Genomic DNA, 19,887 nt, shown 5'->3' with positions numbered 1-19,887 from the left:
CATGTGTTCATTTATCTTCTAGCCAGAGTAGTTGCATTTTGCAAGAAAGAGTAGGGTAACACTCGCCAGCTCGTCATCACTCTCATCCCAGGGGTTTTCCCTCTGGAGATGCCACAGCAAGTGCTGAGGCCTTACCTCTGCATCCAAGTTCTTACCTAGTAGGCTGTGAGAATCTTAATAACCACAAGACAGTAAGCTACTGAAATATTTCTATACAACATCTTTAGACAATCAGGAAACCATCTGAAAGAAACATGGAAAAAGTGAGGAATGCTCCTCTCCTTTCTCTTGGGAGTAGATGACGTGCATTTTACCTGTCCAGCTGAATCCAAGATGATCAGCAATGTGGGCCAGTCTTTCCTCTGTCCTTTCCTGATCATCCTGTTGATCTAAAGGTCAAAGAGAGCCACAAGTTGCCTTTTACAAGTTAAAAAAAATTTTCATAGGTGATATAGCCCAAGAAGGGCAAGTGGGTTTTTTGGTTTGTTGGGTTTTTTTTTGTTGTTTTTTTGGTTTTTTTCCTAACTGCTATACTCTAAATTTGGACAGGCTGCTACAACTGGGTAACTAAAGCAAGGGCTGTAAATCCCCAGGTTGGGAAAAAAAAAAAAAAAGCTTGATTTTTCAAAAAGCACAGACCTATCTACATTTTCCATTTGAAAATCAGGCTTTCATGTGAAAATCTAAACAAAGACTGAGGTGCCTACTGTGCCTATTCTAGCTAAGGATTTTATTCTAAAACTTCATTCTAACGTTAAATTGCAGACTTCACCTAAGTCAAGAGCCATAATTTTCCATGCCTCCTTAGTAAATGCCAAGGTTGAAAAAGTCATCTGGACTGGTGTTTCTAAGTGTGTTCTTTCTGTTGTAGGGAATGTTTTGTTCAAACAGTCCATATAACACTTCAGATTTTGGATTGTATTTGAGATAATTAAAACATAAGTGTCTTTGGCCCTTTCAGCTAGGGAGTGATACAAAATACTTAAAATGAAGGCAAGGAAAAATCAGATATTCATTCGCCAGTCTTCATTTATTTTGGAAACGTTGAGACTGACTGTTCCTCCCATCCCCAAAGCTAATTTGAGGATGGCAGCATTTGAGTTTTGATTTTCCCTGAATGCAACACATGGATCGCGATATCTTAGATTCAGAAAATTGCTTAGGGTTAATGATATATGCATGTTTCATTTTGGCTACTGGATTTCCATTATGGCTACTCAGTACTAGTACACAAAGAGGTGAGAGGAAAACCAAACACCAGGAAATGGGTACTAAAGTAACTGGTGACAAAATTTTTCTTAAGACGCAGATTGTCAAGAAAAGGAATACGAAAAACTTAATTGCTTATAAACCTCTGCAGATTTCTTTGCGTAACAACTCAAAAGAAAAGCATTTGCCTGTCTCAGTTTCGATCAATGCCCAAATATTTAATTATTAGTAAAAATTAATAGTTAAAAACAAAGCCAAGGAAAACCAGGAGCCAAAATGTGCATGACCTAAGCAATCACTTTAATGGTAAAACAATAGGTATTTTTTGAAGTGTTTTTGTTGATTAAGGTAACACTTCCCATAAGCAGTCATGGTTTGCAATCTTGAGATTGTTTCACGGACAAGAAAAATACAGACACGACACAAAAAATCAAACACAGCTCACAGGGAAAAAAAAAAAAAACACAACTAACCACCAAAAACTGAAAAGAAAATGCCACACAGATTACACATGTATATAAACATACATACACACACACACACACACACCCCAAAGAAAACAAAAAACGAAAAAGTTTAATTCATGACATGCGTCGCACAGGGAATCCCAGTCGTTGGCAAATACCTTCAGCATGGTCATGGACATTTTCATCAGGGATACGTTCAATCTGAGTCTCTACGGACTCATCCCAAATGGGTCTGGTGTCAAAGATGTCTTCAGGAACTGCCTGCTGAGTCTCACTGGATGGCACATTTTCAATAACTGAAACTTCTAGGGCGCTACTGCTTTCATCATCTGAAACTAATTCTTGTTCTCTCTCTGACTGCGTGAGCCTTTCCACTAATTTAGAAGCTTCATCACTAATTTCTTCAAAGAATTCTATGGAGTTTTTGTAAAGGTCAAAAAAATGTTCCTTACTTTCTTTTGTGGGACTAAAAGCACTGCGGGAGGCTGTAGTGCTTCTGCTTTTAACTGGCAACCGTGAGGAAAATACCTTGGGTCTTGCTGTTGTTGCCTCATCTGAGTCTAGCTCAAGCTTCATCTCTCTCTCCCTCTCCCTGGCCTCTGCTTCTGCCTCAGCGTAACTCCTAGCCTTTACTGAACGTTTAGTCTGTGGGTCCACGGGAATACTCGCATCAGATTCGGATTTACTTCGGTTATCTTGTTTCATAGGTAGTTTGCTTGTCGCATCAAGAGCTTTGGGTGACTCTAGCTTGCGCACAGTTGTGTCTGTGTATGTATATTGTTGTTCAGCTTTTTGGAAAGCTGCTTTGACAGGAATTTTAGACTTTGGTTTTGCTTGGTCATCTTTTCCTTCATACTGCAAACTGTCTAGGGAGCTGTCTGTGGCAAGGCTCTCATTTTCCGATTGTTGCAGTGATTGCGAGGCAGCAGCTGTTCTTACAGGAATTTTGGATTTGTTTTCACAAAAAGGCACGCTCTCCATCAGAGCAGTGGGGATTTCAATCACAGACCTCTGTTCCTCTGGTGAAGAGTCTGGGGACTCGTCACCCTGTTCAGAACAAACTAATCTAGTGACTGTGGAAAAATCTAATTCATCTTCTACTACAGACTGCTCAGGAGAGATAGGGCAAGGCACCTGACTGCTGTCAACCATGTCAGTCTCCATTCTGGAGAGGGGCTCAGCTTCAGAGGCAGCAGTGTCTTTCTTTGGCGATTTTGAAGAAGCTGAAATACCCATTTTAATTGGAATTCTGGATTTAAGATCTGCTTTCGTGGTGCCTATGCCGACACCTTCACCTGTCATTTCTTCTGATGTATCACTGCACTCAGAAGCTGGGGGTGAATATTTCAATGTATCTTTTTCTTGCATATCTAAGTCCTCTGATTCTGAAGGTGAAAATGGATCTGGCGAGCTCTTCATCTTAGAAGATTCCCCCTCTGCTGCTTCTTTCACTTCTTCGGATAAAGAAACTTCTTCCTGAGGCTGCTGCCCCATTTGGAAGAAGTGAAAGCTTTCATCTGGATAGTTCCTTTTGGTCATGTCAATGGCTCCACTTCTAGTCATTTCAAACAACTTTCCTTCCTGAAAAAGAAAAGGATTTTGTTCACTAAGTGGTGTCCCTTCCTCAGTGGGTGTTCTGGCCGGTGTTGTATCAGGTGTTGTGCCTTGCGATCGCCTGTCTACCATCAACCCAAATATCTTTTGCTCCTCTTCTTTCACCCGAGCTTCAAAAGCTTCATCATCTTCACGTATTTCACTCCACATGTCAGAATCCACATCGGTTTTAGTGATGACAACTTGACTGCTCAGTTTCTCCGTTTCATCTCTCATATCCTCAAGTGCAGATTCACCTAATTTTGTAGAATCTGATGCTGAAGACCCTTGTGACATTTTCTGAAATGCATCCTCTGCTTTTGGCTCTATTTCCATACACACTTCCCCTGAAGAGTGATATTCACTACCTGCGTCTCTAAGTAAAGCTTCACCGGTCTGATCTTTTCCTTCTTCAACAGAAGAGCTTTCCCTATATAGCAGACTTCTACCAGATCCTACCTTACTTTCGGAGTCAGTAAAGAAATGTTCAGAAGACACGTTTTCATAAGGGCTTACTACATAAGGAGCACTACTTGCAGCAGCATCTGCTACACAGCTTTCAAGAGCCGCTGTCTCAGTGGTAGGGGATGAATGCTCCGGTAAGGGTTCCTCAGCATGAGTATCTCTTTGAGATGTTTCTAAATCCGTATCTGCCTTTCCCAAATCACTTCCCCAAGCAGAATGGTCAGTGGCATCATCTTCACCCAGTTTGCCACCTTGTGGTACAGAGTACTCGGCGGTACCGTGTCCACAAGAACTATCATCTACTTTCTCAGACACAGCTCCTGTAGGAACAAGATCTGTCTGTGTTAACAGTGCAGTGGTTTTGACGTATTTTTCAGCAGTATCATATTGCTGCAGTGATAGAGAAGACTCAGCATGAACTTCTTTTTGAGAACTGTCACCGATGGAATGACACAGAGTACCACCAGATTGTTCGACTGGGGCACTGGGACTGACTGTCTCACTGCCAGCGGTACTGTCACATTTTGATTCATCAGCTCCTGCTGATACACAACCATCAGAATGACAAGTGCCCGATTCCCTTGTGGAAGCCCTACAGCTGCCCCCAAGGGTAAGTGGTTCCTCTTTGCCATCTTCTGTCGGCTTATCCTCCTGTTCTGCTGTAACTGCCCCTATCCTGATAGAGCATTGCTTTGAATCAATGGGTTGGAAACCTGCTTCATCGGGGCTAGAACTGGAGTCAACACTAGATAGTAACGGTGAGGGTGGCTGCACTCGGATCACAGGCTCCATTAAGAGCCCTGAGTCGGCTTCCTTTTTTAGCTGAGTCAACTCCGGCTCACTCTCTGAAGAGGAAGAACTTTTTCTAGATTCAGCTGCAGACATCAGGACTGTAGGTACATCTTTTTCTTCTACAGCTGTCAAGACCGGTTCTTCAGCTTCACGTGCAGCTTCTGAATCGGCAACTGCAGAAGGTTCATCTGGCTTACAATCCTTTCTGTAATCTCTCTTCTGTTTTGCTTCTTGTTCCAATTCATCAAACATTTTGATTTTGGTCACCATTTTAAACATCTCCTCTTCGGGGGTGAATCTCTTCTTTGGTTCGCTTTCTGAATCATCCTCTGGCTCTTCACTGACTTCGGGGATCGTGGCTGACTTTGGTATGTTTGAAAGTGCCTGTGAGTCTGCTGTTTTAGGTGTGATTTCATAGCTAATTTCTTCCGAACTAGGAGTTTCAGGTGAAAGAGGACTTTTCCCTGAACTCTCCATGAGGGATGTTTGCTCTAAACTGTCATCATCGGCACTTCCCTCGGGGTCACGGAGAATCCTGGAACGCACCGATGCCAGCTCTGGGCAGGCTTCTCCTTTGCTAAGAACAGAGTGAAGAGGACCCTGCCCCAGAATACCAGCCTTCAGTGTTTGTTCTACAGGGCTACTTTCAAGGGAATCACGGCAGGGAGACTCTTTCATAGGACTGGGCTCCAAAGAATCAGGCGTTTTGTGTGATGAGTTATCTTCCAGCACTGGGCTTGCTTCCAGTGAGTCTTTATGACTTATAGCCAAAGAGTCATCTGCAACTGGGCTAAAGCTTTCACTATCATGGCTAGCAAGTGAAAGTTCCAATTTCTGGGGACTTCTAACCACAACACGGCGTTCACAGGTTATATCTTTTTCTTTCTCTAAAGCAGTGTCATGTGTTTCAGAAGATTTAGTTAAATGTGCAGTGGTTCTGGATTCTTTATCCCTGCTAACATCTTTCATAATGGAAGCTGAGCTACTTTCTTTAAGTTTATCAGCCTCTTCTTCAGAGGCTGTAGGTACAAGCTCTTCTGATACATGGTCAGAATGAGACTTACTCGTCTCAGTAACAGCATCTAGCTGTCTTTCAGTAATACCTTTTGCATCTTCCTTTGGAGAGAGTTCCTTCGGAGAACATGTTTCTGCTGTTGTGTGTGCTCTAGCTGCTCCTTTAGCTTCTTCAATTTGCCCATCCGTTTTCTTTGGTGAGAATGAGAGGCTTTCAGGGCTTGTTTCTGGAGTCTCTGCCAGGCCCTCATGCTTATAACTTTCCTCAGAGCTGATCTGAGGGGTTCCGTCAAGTAGGCTAGCTGGAGAATCAGCCACACCTTCATGTTTAAGGCTCTCTGAGCTCCCATCGAAAGCAGCGCTTTGCAGAGAAAGAGCAGGAAGGAATCCATCTTTCACATACTCTGTGGGAAAAGCAACACTGAAAGGACTGGTCAGTACTTGCTCCAAGTTCAGCTCTCCCTCCTCTGTCACCGAGAGGTGTCGGAACTGTTGGTATTTGTCATTGTCCTCCAGTTCTTCTTTAATGACATCAGAAAAATCTGTTGAGGTTTTTCTGTCAGGGCTGATCTGGAAGTCAGTATCTCCTTGGTCGTCAGAAGTCCTGCCCTTTACAACTGCTGTATCTTTGGTGCTTTCATCATCAAACACTGGAGGGAGAGGTTCGGTTGGTTTTTTGCTGCTCCGCTCTTTTATCTGGTCTTTACCTACAGCTTTCTTGGTAATTTCGACAGCAGAAATTTGCATTTTTCCCTTTTTTGATTGCGGCTCTTTCTCTGCTTTTAATGTCGTGCTTTGTTTGTCCTTCTGCTTGTCTGTCTTGTGGCTTGATACTCGCCTCGTTTCACTTTGTGAAGAAACTGGTTTTCTTCGGGGTGTTTCCTTCTCAGGCAGCTGTTGCTTCTGTTTGACAGATTTGTGCTCAAACAGTCCAGATATATTCTTGGATGGGTCTTGACCTGACTGGAAGGCTTTCATCAGCTCACGAACTGACATGGTCTCTTCAAGTCTTTCTGTCTTAGAAGAAGGTGAAACGGGTGGTTGTGCTTTGTGTGCTACTGGTTTTTTGACTTGTGCTGGTCTTTTAGAAGCCTTTTCAGCAGTGCCTTCTCTTGCTTGAATTCTGACAGGTAGTTTTGACCGTACTTTTTGTTCATCTTCCACTCGTTTCTGAAGAGCTTTAACTTTATCTTTTATTGAGCCAATAGGAGTTTCCTCTATAACAGGGGATACAGCTTTAGCCTCAGGAGCAGCTGTTGGTGTTAAGCCAGTTTCCTGACCCTGTGACTCATCTGAAGTGAGCTTCGTTAGTCCTGATTGTTCTTCACTGCTGTGTATCTTGCCTTCCTTTTGCTTTTGCTTGTCTCTTAATTTTGTCCTAACTGGCTTTTTAATTTCTAAGGCTGGCTTGTGTTGCTCCTGTGGACTTAGTGTTTCGGTTGTTGGAGATTCTTGTCCTTCTTTTTCAGAATCCCTGCTTATTACTACAGCTTCAAATCTTTCTTCTACTACATCTTCCTGTAAGGTTTGTGGCTGTACCTCATGAAGAGAAACATACGCTTTTAAATCCTCTGCAAGGTAATCTACCATTCCTGTCATGTCTGGCTTCTCCATTTTTGTTGGCCCTTTGTCTACCCTGACTTCTACACAGGTAGGTTCAGTGACTTCTATAGGAGCGTTTCTTCTGGCCTCTTCAATTTCTTCATCACTGACAATGACCCATTCTTCTTCTACAAGTTCTTGTTTGGAAGGGGACTTCTGCAAAACATGTTCTTCTCTGGTATAGGATCCACCTCTCAAAATTTCATTTACTTTTTCTAAGTCTTCTTTCACTCTCTCAACTATTTCAAAAGGCTCTCCTGGCTCTTCTTCAGTGGGTTTTCCGAGATCTTTAATGGAGCCTGATTTATCAGAAGGGTCAGTTGTCAAGATGGCAGTCATTTTGATCAAATCTTGTTTCATCTCAGAAACTTCAGACAACAGATCTGGACTGGCTAGTACAGGGACTTCATTAACCAGATGGCTTTTCAGGATAGATGTTTCTGTAGATTCTGTCTCGTCATCTTTGATGCGAATGAAAAACATTGAAAGTAAAATGGAAATCAAAAATAGAGATTGGAAAATAATCAGGACTGAAAATGACAGTCTTTGGTTGCAGTGGTAGGAAGGTCAACAAAATGGGCCAGGAATGGTGGATCCACAAGATCTGAGGGTACAAGAGCAAAGCAAAGCTAACGGGGGAAAAAAAAAAGAAAAAAAAGAAAAAAAAGAAACAACAAAAAAACCAACAACCAAGTAAAAAAAAAAAAAAAACAAAACAAACAAACCCAAAACTGAAAAGGAAAATGGCAGGAAATAACTTGCTTAAATTTATCAATATAGCACAACCACACATACATTATCAAAGCTGTAACAAACCAAATCAGGACACCACTAAAAAAATTCAAAACAACGACAACAAAATTTAAAATTAAAACCAAAAGAAACACAGTGAAGTTACACAAAGATAGGCATCTCAAGATTGTTCAGATGTTACAGATCAATGTTCAAATAAAAACAAACAAGAAAAAAGGGGGAAAGCATTAGAACTGATTGAAAGTCGATTTCCTCTAAGAGAAAGCCAGTGTTAGCAAACTGTCAGAATAACATTAGGTTAACATTTTTTTTTTCTTGATGACCAAAATAAAAAGTTAAAAGTATTTCTGAAGTAATCTAAAATATGATCAAATATGTAGAGATCTGAATCAGCTGCAAACCGGCATTTCATCTAAGGGGATTTCACACCTAAACAATGAAACAAACATTCTTTTGTTTTAAGAGGCATGGTCCTTTCCTTGGAACATCCTCATTGACAACTAATGAATTGACTGAGGAAAAAGAAGACAGAGAAGAAAAGGAGAGACAGTAAGAAAAAAAAAAGTGAATCAACTTAGAAGTGATTTCAAAGTTTTAAAAAATGTAATGAATGGCAACCAAAAATCAGAGACAGTCACACTAGACACATACATACAATTCATGTAAGGCAAGTTATTTCCATGCAAAGCAAAGGTGTTGCAAATGCTGCTGGGTATGTAGCTTCAGTTAAAAAACAATAGCTCTAAAAATTAATCATATAAATTAAAGAGACATGAAAATACTGTAAAACATACTGTGGTGAAATATTTGTCTAATCTGTGCAACCAATATACAGTAAACTGCATGTAGGTAATTTTCATTATGCCATAACTGCCTGCTGGAAATATTTAATTTCAGGAGGAACTACAAGAAAATGTATATTGAACAGAATGAAGCATTGGAGGACTGAAGCAAGTTAGGAACAGAATGCAATGCTTAGAAATTATAATTTTTCCTTTAAAGGGAATACATCGAGTAAAACTTGACACATCTCTGCACCCCAGTCTCAAAGTCAATAATAACGAAAATAAGAACCTAAGCAATACATAATCACCTGTATTTGTAAAAAATATCCATTCTGCTACACTGTTCTCCTGTGCATAGTGAATGCTAAATATTTGTGCTGTACGTTAATTCTCACCAGACTGCTGGGGGGTGATCTTGGTGCTGAAAATAGGGTGCTTCGGTGCTGCTGTTTTTAGCATGAACAACTAGTGCATACTGAAATGTTATCCAGTAATTCTGTGGATTTGTAATATGTATTTTCATAAAGGTCAAAAGGGTGACTATCTCACTGGCCAAAGAGTGAAGTTAATTAGCCTGAAGGAAAGAAGCTCCACTGGGAAGTAAAACAAAAGTACTGCCCGAACAGCGCGTGGCTGGTAGGAGGAATGCTTGCTGGGGTTCTCTGGGGCCTGGCTAGGGAGGAAGCAGTGGTAGAATTACTGCTAGAGAAAAATAAGAGAACTCCTAAATGTCAGGAATGGTCAGCAGCAACTGCAGCTGGTAGCGTGCGGGACAAGGACCTTTTAGATAGGCAGTGTAGTTATTAACATCCCCAATTAGTGCTCTCCCCTGCCACGCGAGAAGGTTTTGGGTATGACGTGGTTGGCCTCCCTCTCGGCCGAAACGAAGTGTTCCGAGCTCGTGTATGACCTCCTTGTGGAAATTCTAGCTCTATACTAGGTTGAATTCAGATGAGTCTGTGACAGCCACAGCTGAGCAACCTCACCAAACCTGCCTCCTGCCACCTTCGGGGGGGGGATGTAGTGCAGTGAGCAAATAACTACACAGCAAGGGGAGCATCCAAGCCCTTTTTTCACCTGTATGTTTTACTGTTCTGTTGCATTCACCTCCCACTCCCCAGGTGAGTCATGGGGCAACTGAAATTCCACTCTGCTGGCTCGAATGTGGTGTGCCTTTTCCACCTTGATGAAATTGGTGTGAATAATAATGAATTAGAGTAACAGTCTGATACTAAGAATGTTGTTAATCATGGTGAAGACTATTTCCCACCACATTATTAGCTATTTGGTCACCGTGATGTCTTGTATTACCTAGATGAAGCATTTCTGCTTTAGACAAAGGAGGTTATAGGGCAATGACCATTGATTTGCTCTTCGGGATCACAGGGCTGGTGTCTTTCCAATTAAAGCATGTACGGAGTGTATCAGGAATAAATAATCCTCAAAATGCAATGTGGAAAAAAAAAAAAAGCAAGACGTTGTACTTCAAACTGGAAATGAGACAGAAGTCATTCTTTTCCTCAACAGATTTAAGAAATCACATTTGAAGACCGTTCTTACTAGAGATACCCTTCCAACTGGATATGTATTTGATTTGTGTCTGCATTAAAGGAGATCCTTGACATTGTGAACAACACACCTGCAGTTTCTAACAATAATGGCCTGATTCTGTATATACAAAGGGTATATATATGCTGCACCAAGCTTGAGTCATATTTCACCACAGTAAAGGGGGGGGGGGGCAAGGGGGGAAAGGGTTACACAGTCTGATTACTTTAGACAGTATCACTTTTTTATTAATTATATTGAAATGTATTGATTATGTTTTCATTAAAAGTGATACTGTCCTTTATCTCAAATATGAGGCCACGATGTGTGTCAACAAACGGACAAAACAAAATGGAGGGATGAGCATTCATACAAGCAAAATAGCATTAGCGGGATCACTAGGGATGTCAAAGGAAAGCAAATGCTTAGATGAGCTGTTTTAAACTGTATTACTTGTTAATGTATAAATTAACACTTATTTAATTGGATAGCTGCTTTGGTATTAAAGTGTTTGCTATTACATTTTTAAAGTATCGATGTTATTAGCAATAGCAGTTAAAGCTTAGCTCTCTTTCATGCTTATCTTTATTCTTAACCATCTTTCATACAAATCGCATTATAACATTTTCAAAAAAAAAAAAAAAAAGAAAATCTTACTTTTTTCTGAGGTCATATCAACCTGGAAGAGAAAAAAGAGGGAAATTTAAAAGCTCTAATATAATTTATATATATAAACTCACTAGTGCAGTAGTACAGGTCAAGTCAAATCCACTAGATGTATAGACACACACAGATTCATTGACTTAAATGGAACCAAGAATGTATTTAAAATAATGGTAGAAGTGTGGCTTAATTTATTTAGTGTTTCTACTAACAGAAAAATTGTTACTTTGCTATAGTTATGGTCAATAGTTACGGTCGATAGCAGATGCAAAACATTGCAATGTATTTTCCTTAAATGCAACTAGCAGTATAAAGGACCCAGACTTTTTCATTACCAGGTAGGCTGGTTGCATTGGTCTTATCTCTCCCCATCCAGAGCAAAAGTCTGCTACGGTCATCTGAAGGCATACATCCCATCCAGAAGGCAACTAATCTGCTTTATACATCGGTTCATTGTACCTACTCATTCTGAGATCACAGTTGGCATTTTTGCCTCTCTCCTTTGCAATGATGCAAAGCAGGTGCAGACATGACTGCAGACTTGCCACTGCCTAAGGCAAGAACTAGGACTCGATGCCACAAATAGCTATTGAGACCCCTAAATGTCAGCAGTGATGGGCCTCAGAGGTCATCTTTCTGATTTTTTTTTTCACAGTGTATTTGGGTATAGATTGAATGAGCCATACACGTTTACTGCTACTCAAAATAAAATATAGCCCTTGCCAAAAACATTTTAAAAACTGCAGTGTCAGACTATGAAAATTGAAGAAGCAAATTTTTGAAGTTGCCTTGTAGTTTGACTTTTTTCAGTTCTGCTATTACAATCGTTTGTCCATACAAGCAAAAAAAAAGATTTTCGTTGTGTAAATTTGAATATATAAGAGTATGTAAAGTTAGAGGTAGCACTAAACATTTAATCTCCTATACAAACTTGCGGTGGTGTGATGACTGTGAGGAAAGAAAACCAGCAATGCAGTACTGTTGCTGTAATATACTGTGTATGTTAAAGCCCCCAAGATAGTTTGTTGTTGTTTTTTTTTTTTTTTTTAAATGGGAACCTTTTTGAAAAGGTTTTACTTGGTTAAAAGTATTCTTTATACCGATAACTGCAATATACTGTCACAGTTAAGATGTCACTAATTCTTGCCTTTCCATAAACTGAAAACGAGTGCAGGTAAATCGCTCCAACACTTACATATTCATATGTGCCTTGCAATCATTTAAGCTCACGTTATTACACTTCACACTTAGCAGCGTGTATTACAGATCTGTAATAGAATTAATTCTTCTGATGCACAGATTGCCCCTACAGGGTAACCAAGGATCCCTAGGATACTTTAATTCCCCTTCTTTTAAGTTCCTCCAAATCAGTCTGGAATTATGTCAGCATACTAATTAATATTATAATCATGAAACTGAATATGCAAAAATTAATTTAAAATGGAATGTGTTTTTAGCCATCAATGAGCTTGTCTTTTTGTGCTTTAGTTTCTTATGTAAGAATATAAGAAGTCATCAATGTTTGGAAAAATTATTTTCCAATATCCTTTACACTGCTTTTACAGAGCATAATTTGTTAAAAAAACTCTTGGGCAATTTACCGGGAATGCGTAAACACCATTATAGAGGCTTAAAGAACTAGTTTCATGCTTTTGGTACAAAATAGGAAATATTTGATAGGAAATGTTACCTTCTGCATGAATATAGTGGGAATTAGCGTAAAAACTTTAGCCCTGTTTTCATGTGGCAGTGCCTATATTTCAGCACTGAAATAGGAGTGGTAAATATTTCTTTAATGATAATAGGAAATGGCATTCCATGTGCCAAAAGTTCTGAACTCTGTTTTGCAGTTGAGGGATAAAGCTGTGCCTTGTCTTTGGGGAGCAGGCTGTTCTCACAGCGCTGGCACTCTTACTTGTTTCCAACAGCTGAACATCATCAAAATGTGGGGATGCCTTTCTAACGGCACTCATTCAGGCAGGGGTCAGACCTTAAGAAACATCTGTAATTGCCCGGGCGGGGCTGGGAAGGGAGCCGGCAGTTGGCCATTAAGATGCAATTCAGTGTATGCTAACGATGCGAACTCCACCCCTGTTACCTGGGGTAAACTTACTTGTGACTTCTGCGTTAAGTCCAGTAATCCAACTGGGAAATCTGTAAGATCCAGTCTCTTGGGTGTTATAGTGACAAGATTTGGGACTTGCAGGTATACAGGTAGGGCATTCAATTGCAATCTGGCCACAGGCTCCCCCCAACAGTGTGTGTGGGGGGTGTCTTTGCTGATGGAAGTAATTGTTATATTTAGGTCTGTTCCTCTGCCTCTGTTGCCCCCTACCCACCACCACTACCTCGAGGAAGCATATTCAGACCGTGCTTAGGGGTATTAATAAAAAGTGTACTGTGCCAATGGTCCATTGCTTCTGAATGCTTTAGACAAGTCTAGCAGCAACCCTACATTATTTTTAGGATGCAGGATGGCTCTCAGAAGAAAAACCAAGCCAGTTTCTCTTTTTGTGCTGTAGAGAATAAAGCTTCAAGAAATACACTTGCATGGGTTACTCTTGAGCAAAACCATTTTAAAATTATTAAGGAAACCGTTCTGAAAGCACAATAAACTATTATATACCTCTAAACTCAGTGCATCTGAATCAGTAAAACTTTAATGTAGGGAAGGTTAAACTCAGCAAATTCCAAAAGTGAGCCTGGGCAAGACCCTTTTAAGTGCACTCTGCATCCTGTAGCACTGGGCTGAAGATTGATACTCCTGTTTCACTACAGATTTCATCTTCCAGGCTCTAGCTGTTAGTTGTATTTCAGTAGTATGCATTAGCAGTAACATGCTGTTATAGCAACATTACCTCTTCTTCTTGTTCTTGATCTGATTCTGATTCCTTTCAGTTCCAAAATACCATGCAAAAAGAGAAGGGGAAAACAGAGCAGGCAAAATGCAAATTTTTTAGAGAGTAGGAAAAAATAACTTCTGACAACATTTAACAGAAAAGGAGAAAATGCAGTAAGTTTCTGCAATTGATTTCTTATGGCAAAAAAGTGGCAAAACTAAACCGTCAGTTTAACACACAAAAGACTATAGAATCAAGCAAATTACAAAAAGAAAAGTTGCATCTGGGTGTTAGACTTTTCGTGATCCCTATTTGTACCAAAACTTAAAATATACACATGCTTTTGCACCCATAAATTAGCATGAATAAATATTTAAAATAGATAAGAACATTTAAAGTTAAAATATGTTGAGGTGTGTTATTTTTAAATGATACAAAACTGCTTTACTAAAGATTATATTATATGCTAAAAATGAACACCAGCAGGCAAGATTTTGGGCAAACAGCTTAATACATTCCTAAAAGGCATGCAGCTCCGACTCTGACAAGGACAGTAAGAAATCAGAGTTATCACAGAATAGCAAGAAAGTGACGCTTTTCTAAGGAAACAAATACTTCTTAATATCTGTTCTCACTTACTTACTTAAACAGAAATGAAGAGCACTCCCGTGATATGTGGGAACTCAAGTGGTCTCAGTTTTGTTATTTATAAATACTAACTCATACTAGAGTTTTCCTCTCCTTTTTCTGCCCCTGATATTGGACCACTTTCTTCCCCAGGTACATAACCGCTACAACAATGTTCTCAGGAAAGACCATTTACATGATGTGACGTACTCATAGGTTCTTGAAAGAGTTGATCAGATGTAGGAAGAAAAGTCAATGTAATATTAAAATCTCATCTAAGAAAGTCTTTTCAGCACCGCTATGAACATTCCAAATGCTGCTACATTTTTATCACTATTACCACAGATAAACAAGGCAGTTGGTTTGCTAAAAATGCTGTTGCAAAGCCCCTTAACTTTCAAATTGGCAAATGAAAAAATGACACTTTCTGTACTTCCTACCTTAAGAACGTCATATGATCGATAGACATTTTCCTTACACTTTGTGAAACAGGTATGAATGGTAATTCCATCTCCAGAGAGGTGTCACAAAACACAGTCATACAGTGCAGGGAGTCTTTAGTAAAATAAAAAACAAACCTAGAGGTACGCATTGAGTCCCAGATCTGTCTCACCCCTGAACAGTATCTGGGTAAAATTTCTGGGCAAAATAAGATTAGCATAGGTCTTGCACAACCCCAAACGAAACCCCAGGAGCTATTTAGTGCAAATTGGAGTTTTGCCTCCCTTCTGTCATCTCTTCTGAGTCCTCAGAAAACATTCAATAACATCTTTGAACACTGGCATTAAGAGTACCAAACGCAAGAAACTGAAAGCCCTTGGGTGTTTTTTTTGTTCTGCTTTTAAATACCCAACTGCTGCAAAGCTTTAACAATATTTTCCCCTCCTTCTTTTCTTTATATTATAACGCTGATGACTATAGATCAGTATAATTTCACAGTACCTTTGTGTAAATGGGTAAAGTGATGTTTAAATTACATATGGCTTGATGAACGAGGCCTCTTGTAGATTTTGGCTCCTTCATGAACGATAATCGTCCACAGGGTTCTTGAGTGGTATCTCGCACCTGGTAGAGCAAGCATACAGACATTTAATCTGTTATTTTTGCTGTATGATCTACTTGTGACACTCGAAACTATTTAGCAGAAAGAGGCCAGATGTGGGAGGAAAAAGCCCCAGTAGGCAAAAATAATATTTTCTCTTTTTTCTTTTCCTGCTTGTTTGTAAATGTACATACAGATGTATTTGTGTGTCAGAGCAAGAGAAGACACAAGCATGCACGTGCTCACACATTAGAAACTTATTTACAGAAGGCAATCCTAACACTGTAAGCACAGTCTTAGAAGAACAGAGACGTTCCAGCACAATTCGGCTTTTGTGATAACTGACAATACCCATTCTTCACTGATACGGTCCCCAGACTTTATGGTCATAACACACTCATTTTGTATTAGGTGACAAAAGGAACTAAGTAATTTTCCCCGTATGGCAAGAATTTATGCTGATGTTAGTGATAACTCTGTGCTCAAAATTTTAGTATTAAATATTGTGTTTGTTTATTTGCTGCTCTTTTGGCTGAGTGGCTGAAACCAGTAAAAGATTACACTGACAAGTTCTTCTCTTGCAAAATGTTTTCTCAAATGTATGAATAAATCCTAGTCTTAGAATGAAGAAATTTGCTGGCATATATTTATAGGTGTGACCATTGGTATCTACAAAAGATACTGGATTGTGCCATACTTTAAGATTTTGCAGTGAATCTTAGAAAAATCTCTTTCAAAGTTGTTAGCAGAAACACACGTAAGCACTCAAGATACTGGTGATGTACTTTTAGCTTTTGTAGATAATGTCAGGGGGATTATGCATGGTATCACAGAAGAAATACAACTGAAAGCATTACGTCAGTCTTACTTTTCTGAGCCAATAAAATAATGCAATTAGATACATGTGATGAACTTTATCAGACTGAAAATACTAGATGACACACATTTTTGAACATATTTTGGAAAGTCCGTCGAGAAAAACATGCAAAGCCCAAAGGAGCTTAGAATAAAGTTCTAAATTAAACCAAGCTTGCAAAATATTGCTGGAAAGGAGGGGAGAGAGTTAAAAAGTTGTCTAGCAGCATACAGCAAAAATAATACAAGGAGGGAGTGGGTTGATTTTCTCCGCCTTTTGGAAGCTTCCATTCATAAAGCATTTCTCCCAAATGCTTTACGCGAGGGCAGTCGCGCGCTCGGCTGTAGCTGGGGTGGCCCACTGGAAGAAAGAATTTGGGGGAAGGGGCTCGCAGCACCTTGGGGCTCGCCCTCCCCAGCCGAGGGGCAGATGACGGGGGCCCGGTGGCGGCAGCCCCCGCGGCTGCTCGCGCACGCCCCGCTCAGCACTTTCTGACGTGACACCCTGCTCCCTCCGGATCTCAGCAGTGACACCGATGAGCCCCGTGGGGCCACGGTGCTTCTGTCACCAGCTCCAGGCCCGGGGCTAAAGCACGAGTTAATCTGGGATGAATGGAAGTTTTTTGCTTTACTCGCAACTTCCTACTCGCATAGAAGTTTTTAAAACAGAGTAATACAGGAACAGACACTACAGGGATAAAATTAGGTTACAGTTGGGAATCTATTAAAATTAATTACCTCCTTTTGACATTGTTCCCAAAAATATGGTAAAACTGGAACTTGAAATGTCCAGAAAGGAGCCATGCTTTTCTTACTGTACCCCCAAGGAAGTTCTGCATTGCTAGTGAGGGGAGGACGATTACTTGAAGAACAGTTATATCTGTATTTACAGCCATACGCACGTTTACAAGTACAGGGTACAATGATCATATTTTGATAGATTCTGCCAATTCTACAATGTTTTCTGACACTTGTTTGCAGTTTCCACATTTTTTCCTGCACTATGTTGAACTATGATACAGAAAAACAAACTTGATTGGCTCTTTAGATTGTTAGGTGCAGAACAGGATTCCTAGAAGTACCATTTTGGTGTCTGAAAGAATGCTGTAGACACGTGCATAGATAGCAGAACACAAGCACAGATAATCATATTTAGAGGAAAATTTTGCTAAATTTTAGGTAGCCACTGCTGTTTCAGTGCCCAGGTCAACATTTGATCCATCATCATAACATAATTTGGAACTGTTCTTCAGTCTGCTAAGCTTGTGGTAAACTCTAAAGTAGACAAAAAATAAAAATACAATCCATAGCTCGTATTATAACATTACCTTAACAAACAGAGGGAGTCTGTTTTCTTTGAAGGCAAAAAAACTGAATATATGATGTTGCCCACTCTTTGTTAGTGGCACCAAATTACCAAAACAGTCAACGTAGATGGGTTTTCCTTCTAATACCTATTGGAAATGAAAAAAGAAGCAAAGCAGCAATTAATCACAACGAGGTGGTTAGGATTTCTTCTTAAGCTTAATTCTACAGTAGTTTCTTAAACTGCTAGGACTCATCAGCATTTACAAGATTTGTAGTACGGTTACCTAAAGTCTGTGGAAATATTTCAGATTATTAAATTCCAAATGGAATACATTGTTAATAACTATAGCGTGACACTTTAAATGACAAAATGAGTATTCAGTGTCATGAATCTGGGCAAATTCTCAATCAGTATTTTAATTTGGATTTTTTATGGGCTCTAAATTTAGCATAATTTGCTAAACTGGCCTCATCGTAACAGTCAAAGAAGTATTTTCTTCACCAGTCAATTCAAAAGTCCTTGTTTTGACTGGTAGGATAATAAGCCAGTCTGGGAATACCACGAAGTCGCAGAGGACCTTTTTACCTGTGGAAAGACTTTCTAAATTAGACTACCTATGGGTTTAATCTACTTGCAACAGTCTGCTGCAGCAGGCAAAGACAGTGTATATCAGTAAATTCTATTTATTTCAGCTGGATTATGTAGAGGGCTAGAATTGTTGAAAGTCAGCCCTCAGGTAAATGCCTCTGATAACACTGCCTACATCTTTGGATTGCTACTGTTATGGCCCCTGCACATGTTTAAATCTCAGTTTTGGAGATGTGCCCTTCAAACTGTCAATACATTAATGTCTCATCCTTACTTTCCACAAATTCAGCCTTGTCATGCAGCTTTTTAAGCCCGTATTTTGCCTGTCTTTCCACTCTGCGCAAGAAATGCCTCTCAGAGCTCCAGGAACAGGGAGGACAAATTTTTTAAATGTGGGATTCTCATGGAAAAGAGACCATACTAAGCAGAAGAGTATGCCCTCCATGTAGTTAAAGCACTTTCGCTTTGTCATCCCTCCTGGGGCAGCTGACGGAGCCAGAAAACACATTCAGCAGGCAGTTTGCTGGATTCCACATCGCAAAGCTTTTGCCCGCTCAGCAACAGATTCCATTTTTCTTTTGTAAAGCACAACATTAATCAAACTTGCTAGTTTAACTTCTTGGTATGCAAAGATACTGACAAAACTTGACTACTGTTGACTGCCTTTTTGGTTAGTGATACTCATATACAGAGTTACTGAAAGTTGAGGTTTACCTGTCCTTTTTGGCTTTGACTCTCTCCCATTTTCTTGCAACACCCACTTAGTATCCGGCTCAGGAACGTAACAGTTCAGCAAAGAACACCACCCTCAAAACTCATCTTTACTCAGTCATTCCTCCGAGAGGAAGTTGGTAACTAAAAAAATCAAGGTGTCTCCTGGCACTTTGCTACAGAGCTAATTAAAACTAAGTAATCCCTGTGGACCACACAGAAATGACTACGAGGCACACGGATTAAATTTAGGGCTAGCCTGCATCCACAGAACTTAGTTTTAGGCTGAGCAAAAAGTCCATTTACAACACCCATCCGCCACCCCTCAGCTTGCTGTTGAGTGACTTAAGTCTTCAGTCTTGATGTGCACCTGAAACCCCAGCCAAGCTATGTAGAATTCTTACAGACTACAGCGTTTTGTTTAATAAAAGCCACGGGCAATGTCTCCTGCTCGCATAACTAGCTGTCTCAAATAGATTTCATAATACTTAGCTGGCAGTAGCTGCTCTAGTTCTAATTCCAAACTAAAGAAACGCTGACCCTGAAAGGAGGACAAAGAACCTGAAACTGCTCAACCAACAAATGGTAACCCCCAACTTCATTTTATTACCCAGCTCCCTGGCATAAAATCACTCCACTTTCTAAGTACAATTGTTTAACAGGTCCACCATAAAAAAGCATCTTGGGAACCAATTTTTTTCAATTCAGTTTTGTCCTACTGGTTTTCTAAGCCTTAGTCCCGTAACAGAGAGCTCAGAGTCAACCAGCGCACTTCCACCTTTCCTATATCCTTGAATCCAGCTTATTGTTCCTGCTACCTATTTTTTTCATTGCTGAGGACTGCCCTGAGAACGCACTGGATGTCCCATCTCAGTGCTGATAATGCTGTGGAGAAAGTGAAAACGGTACGGCCAAAGTCAGACGGAGAATTAGTTTCTAACTTCCGATAACCAGCTGATGAGATTTCCTTGTGGGTGAAGCATACAATTCCCTTCCACCATGGTTGGCTGACCCAGGAAGGCCC

At 40.1% G+C, this 19,887-nt stretch overlaps 1 protein-coding gene across 50 annotated transcripts in view; it reads right to left on the bottom strand.

The window, feature by feature from the left end:
- ANK2 (ankyrin 2) overlaps window positions 1-19,887 on the bottom strand; it is a 372,599-nt gene that overhangs the window by 18,128 nt on the left and 334,584 nt on the right. For 22 of the 50 annotated variants that reach the window (XM_042796671.1, XM_042796663.1, XM_042796660.1 and 19 more), the window contains 5 exons: window positions 17,584-17,709; window positions 15,301-15,423; window positions 13,750-13,782; window positions 10,886-10,907; window positions 315-389 (listed from right to left, as the gene is read on the bottom strand). In XM_042796671.1, the coding sequence (XP_042652605.1) occupies window positions 315-389; window positions 10,886-10,907; window positions 13,750-13,782; window positions 15,301-15,423; window positions 17,584-17,709 (379 nt within the window). Of the gene's footprint in view, window positions 1-314; window positions 390-1,834; window positions 7,604-10,885; window positions 10,908-13,749; window positions 13,783-15,300; window positions 15,424-17,583; window positions 17,710-19,887 lie in introns of all 50 variants that reach the window. The other 28 variants (XM_042796632.1, XM_042796635.1, XM_042796631.1 and 25 more) reach the window with 2 other exon arrangements.

This window comes from Tyto alba, unplaced genomic scaffold (genome assembly GCF_018691265.1).
Source record: "Tyto alba isolate M040663 unplaced genomic scaffold, T.alba_DEE_v4.0 Super-Scaffold_23, whole genome shotgun sequence".
In the NCBI taxonomy this organism is placed as follows: domain Eukaryota; kingdom Metazoa; phylum Chordata; class Aves; order Strigiformes; family Tytonidae; genus Tyto; species Tyto alba.
The sequence above is the reverse complement of the archived record's forward strand: the minus strand, read 5'-3'. Positions and strand labels throughout refer to the sequence as shown.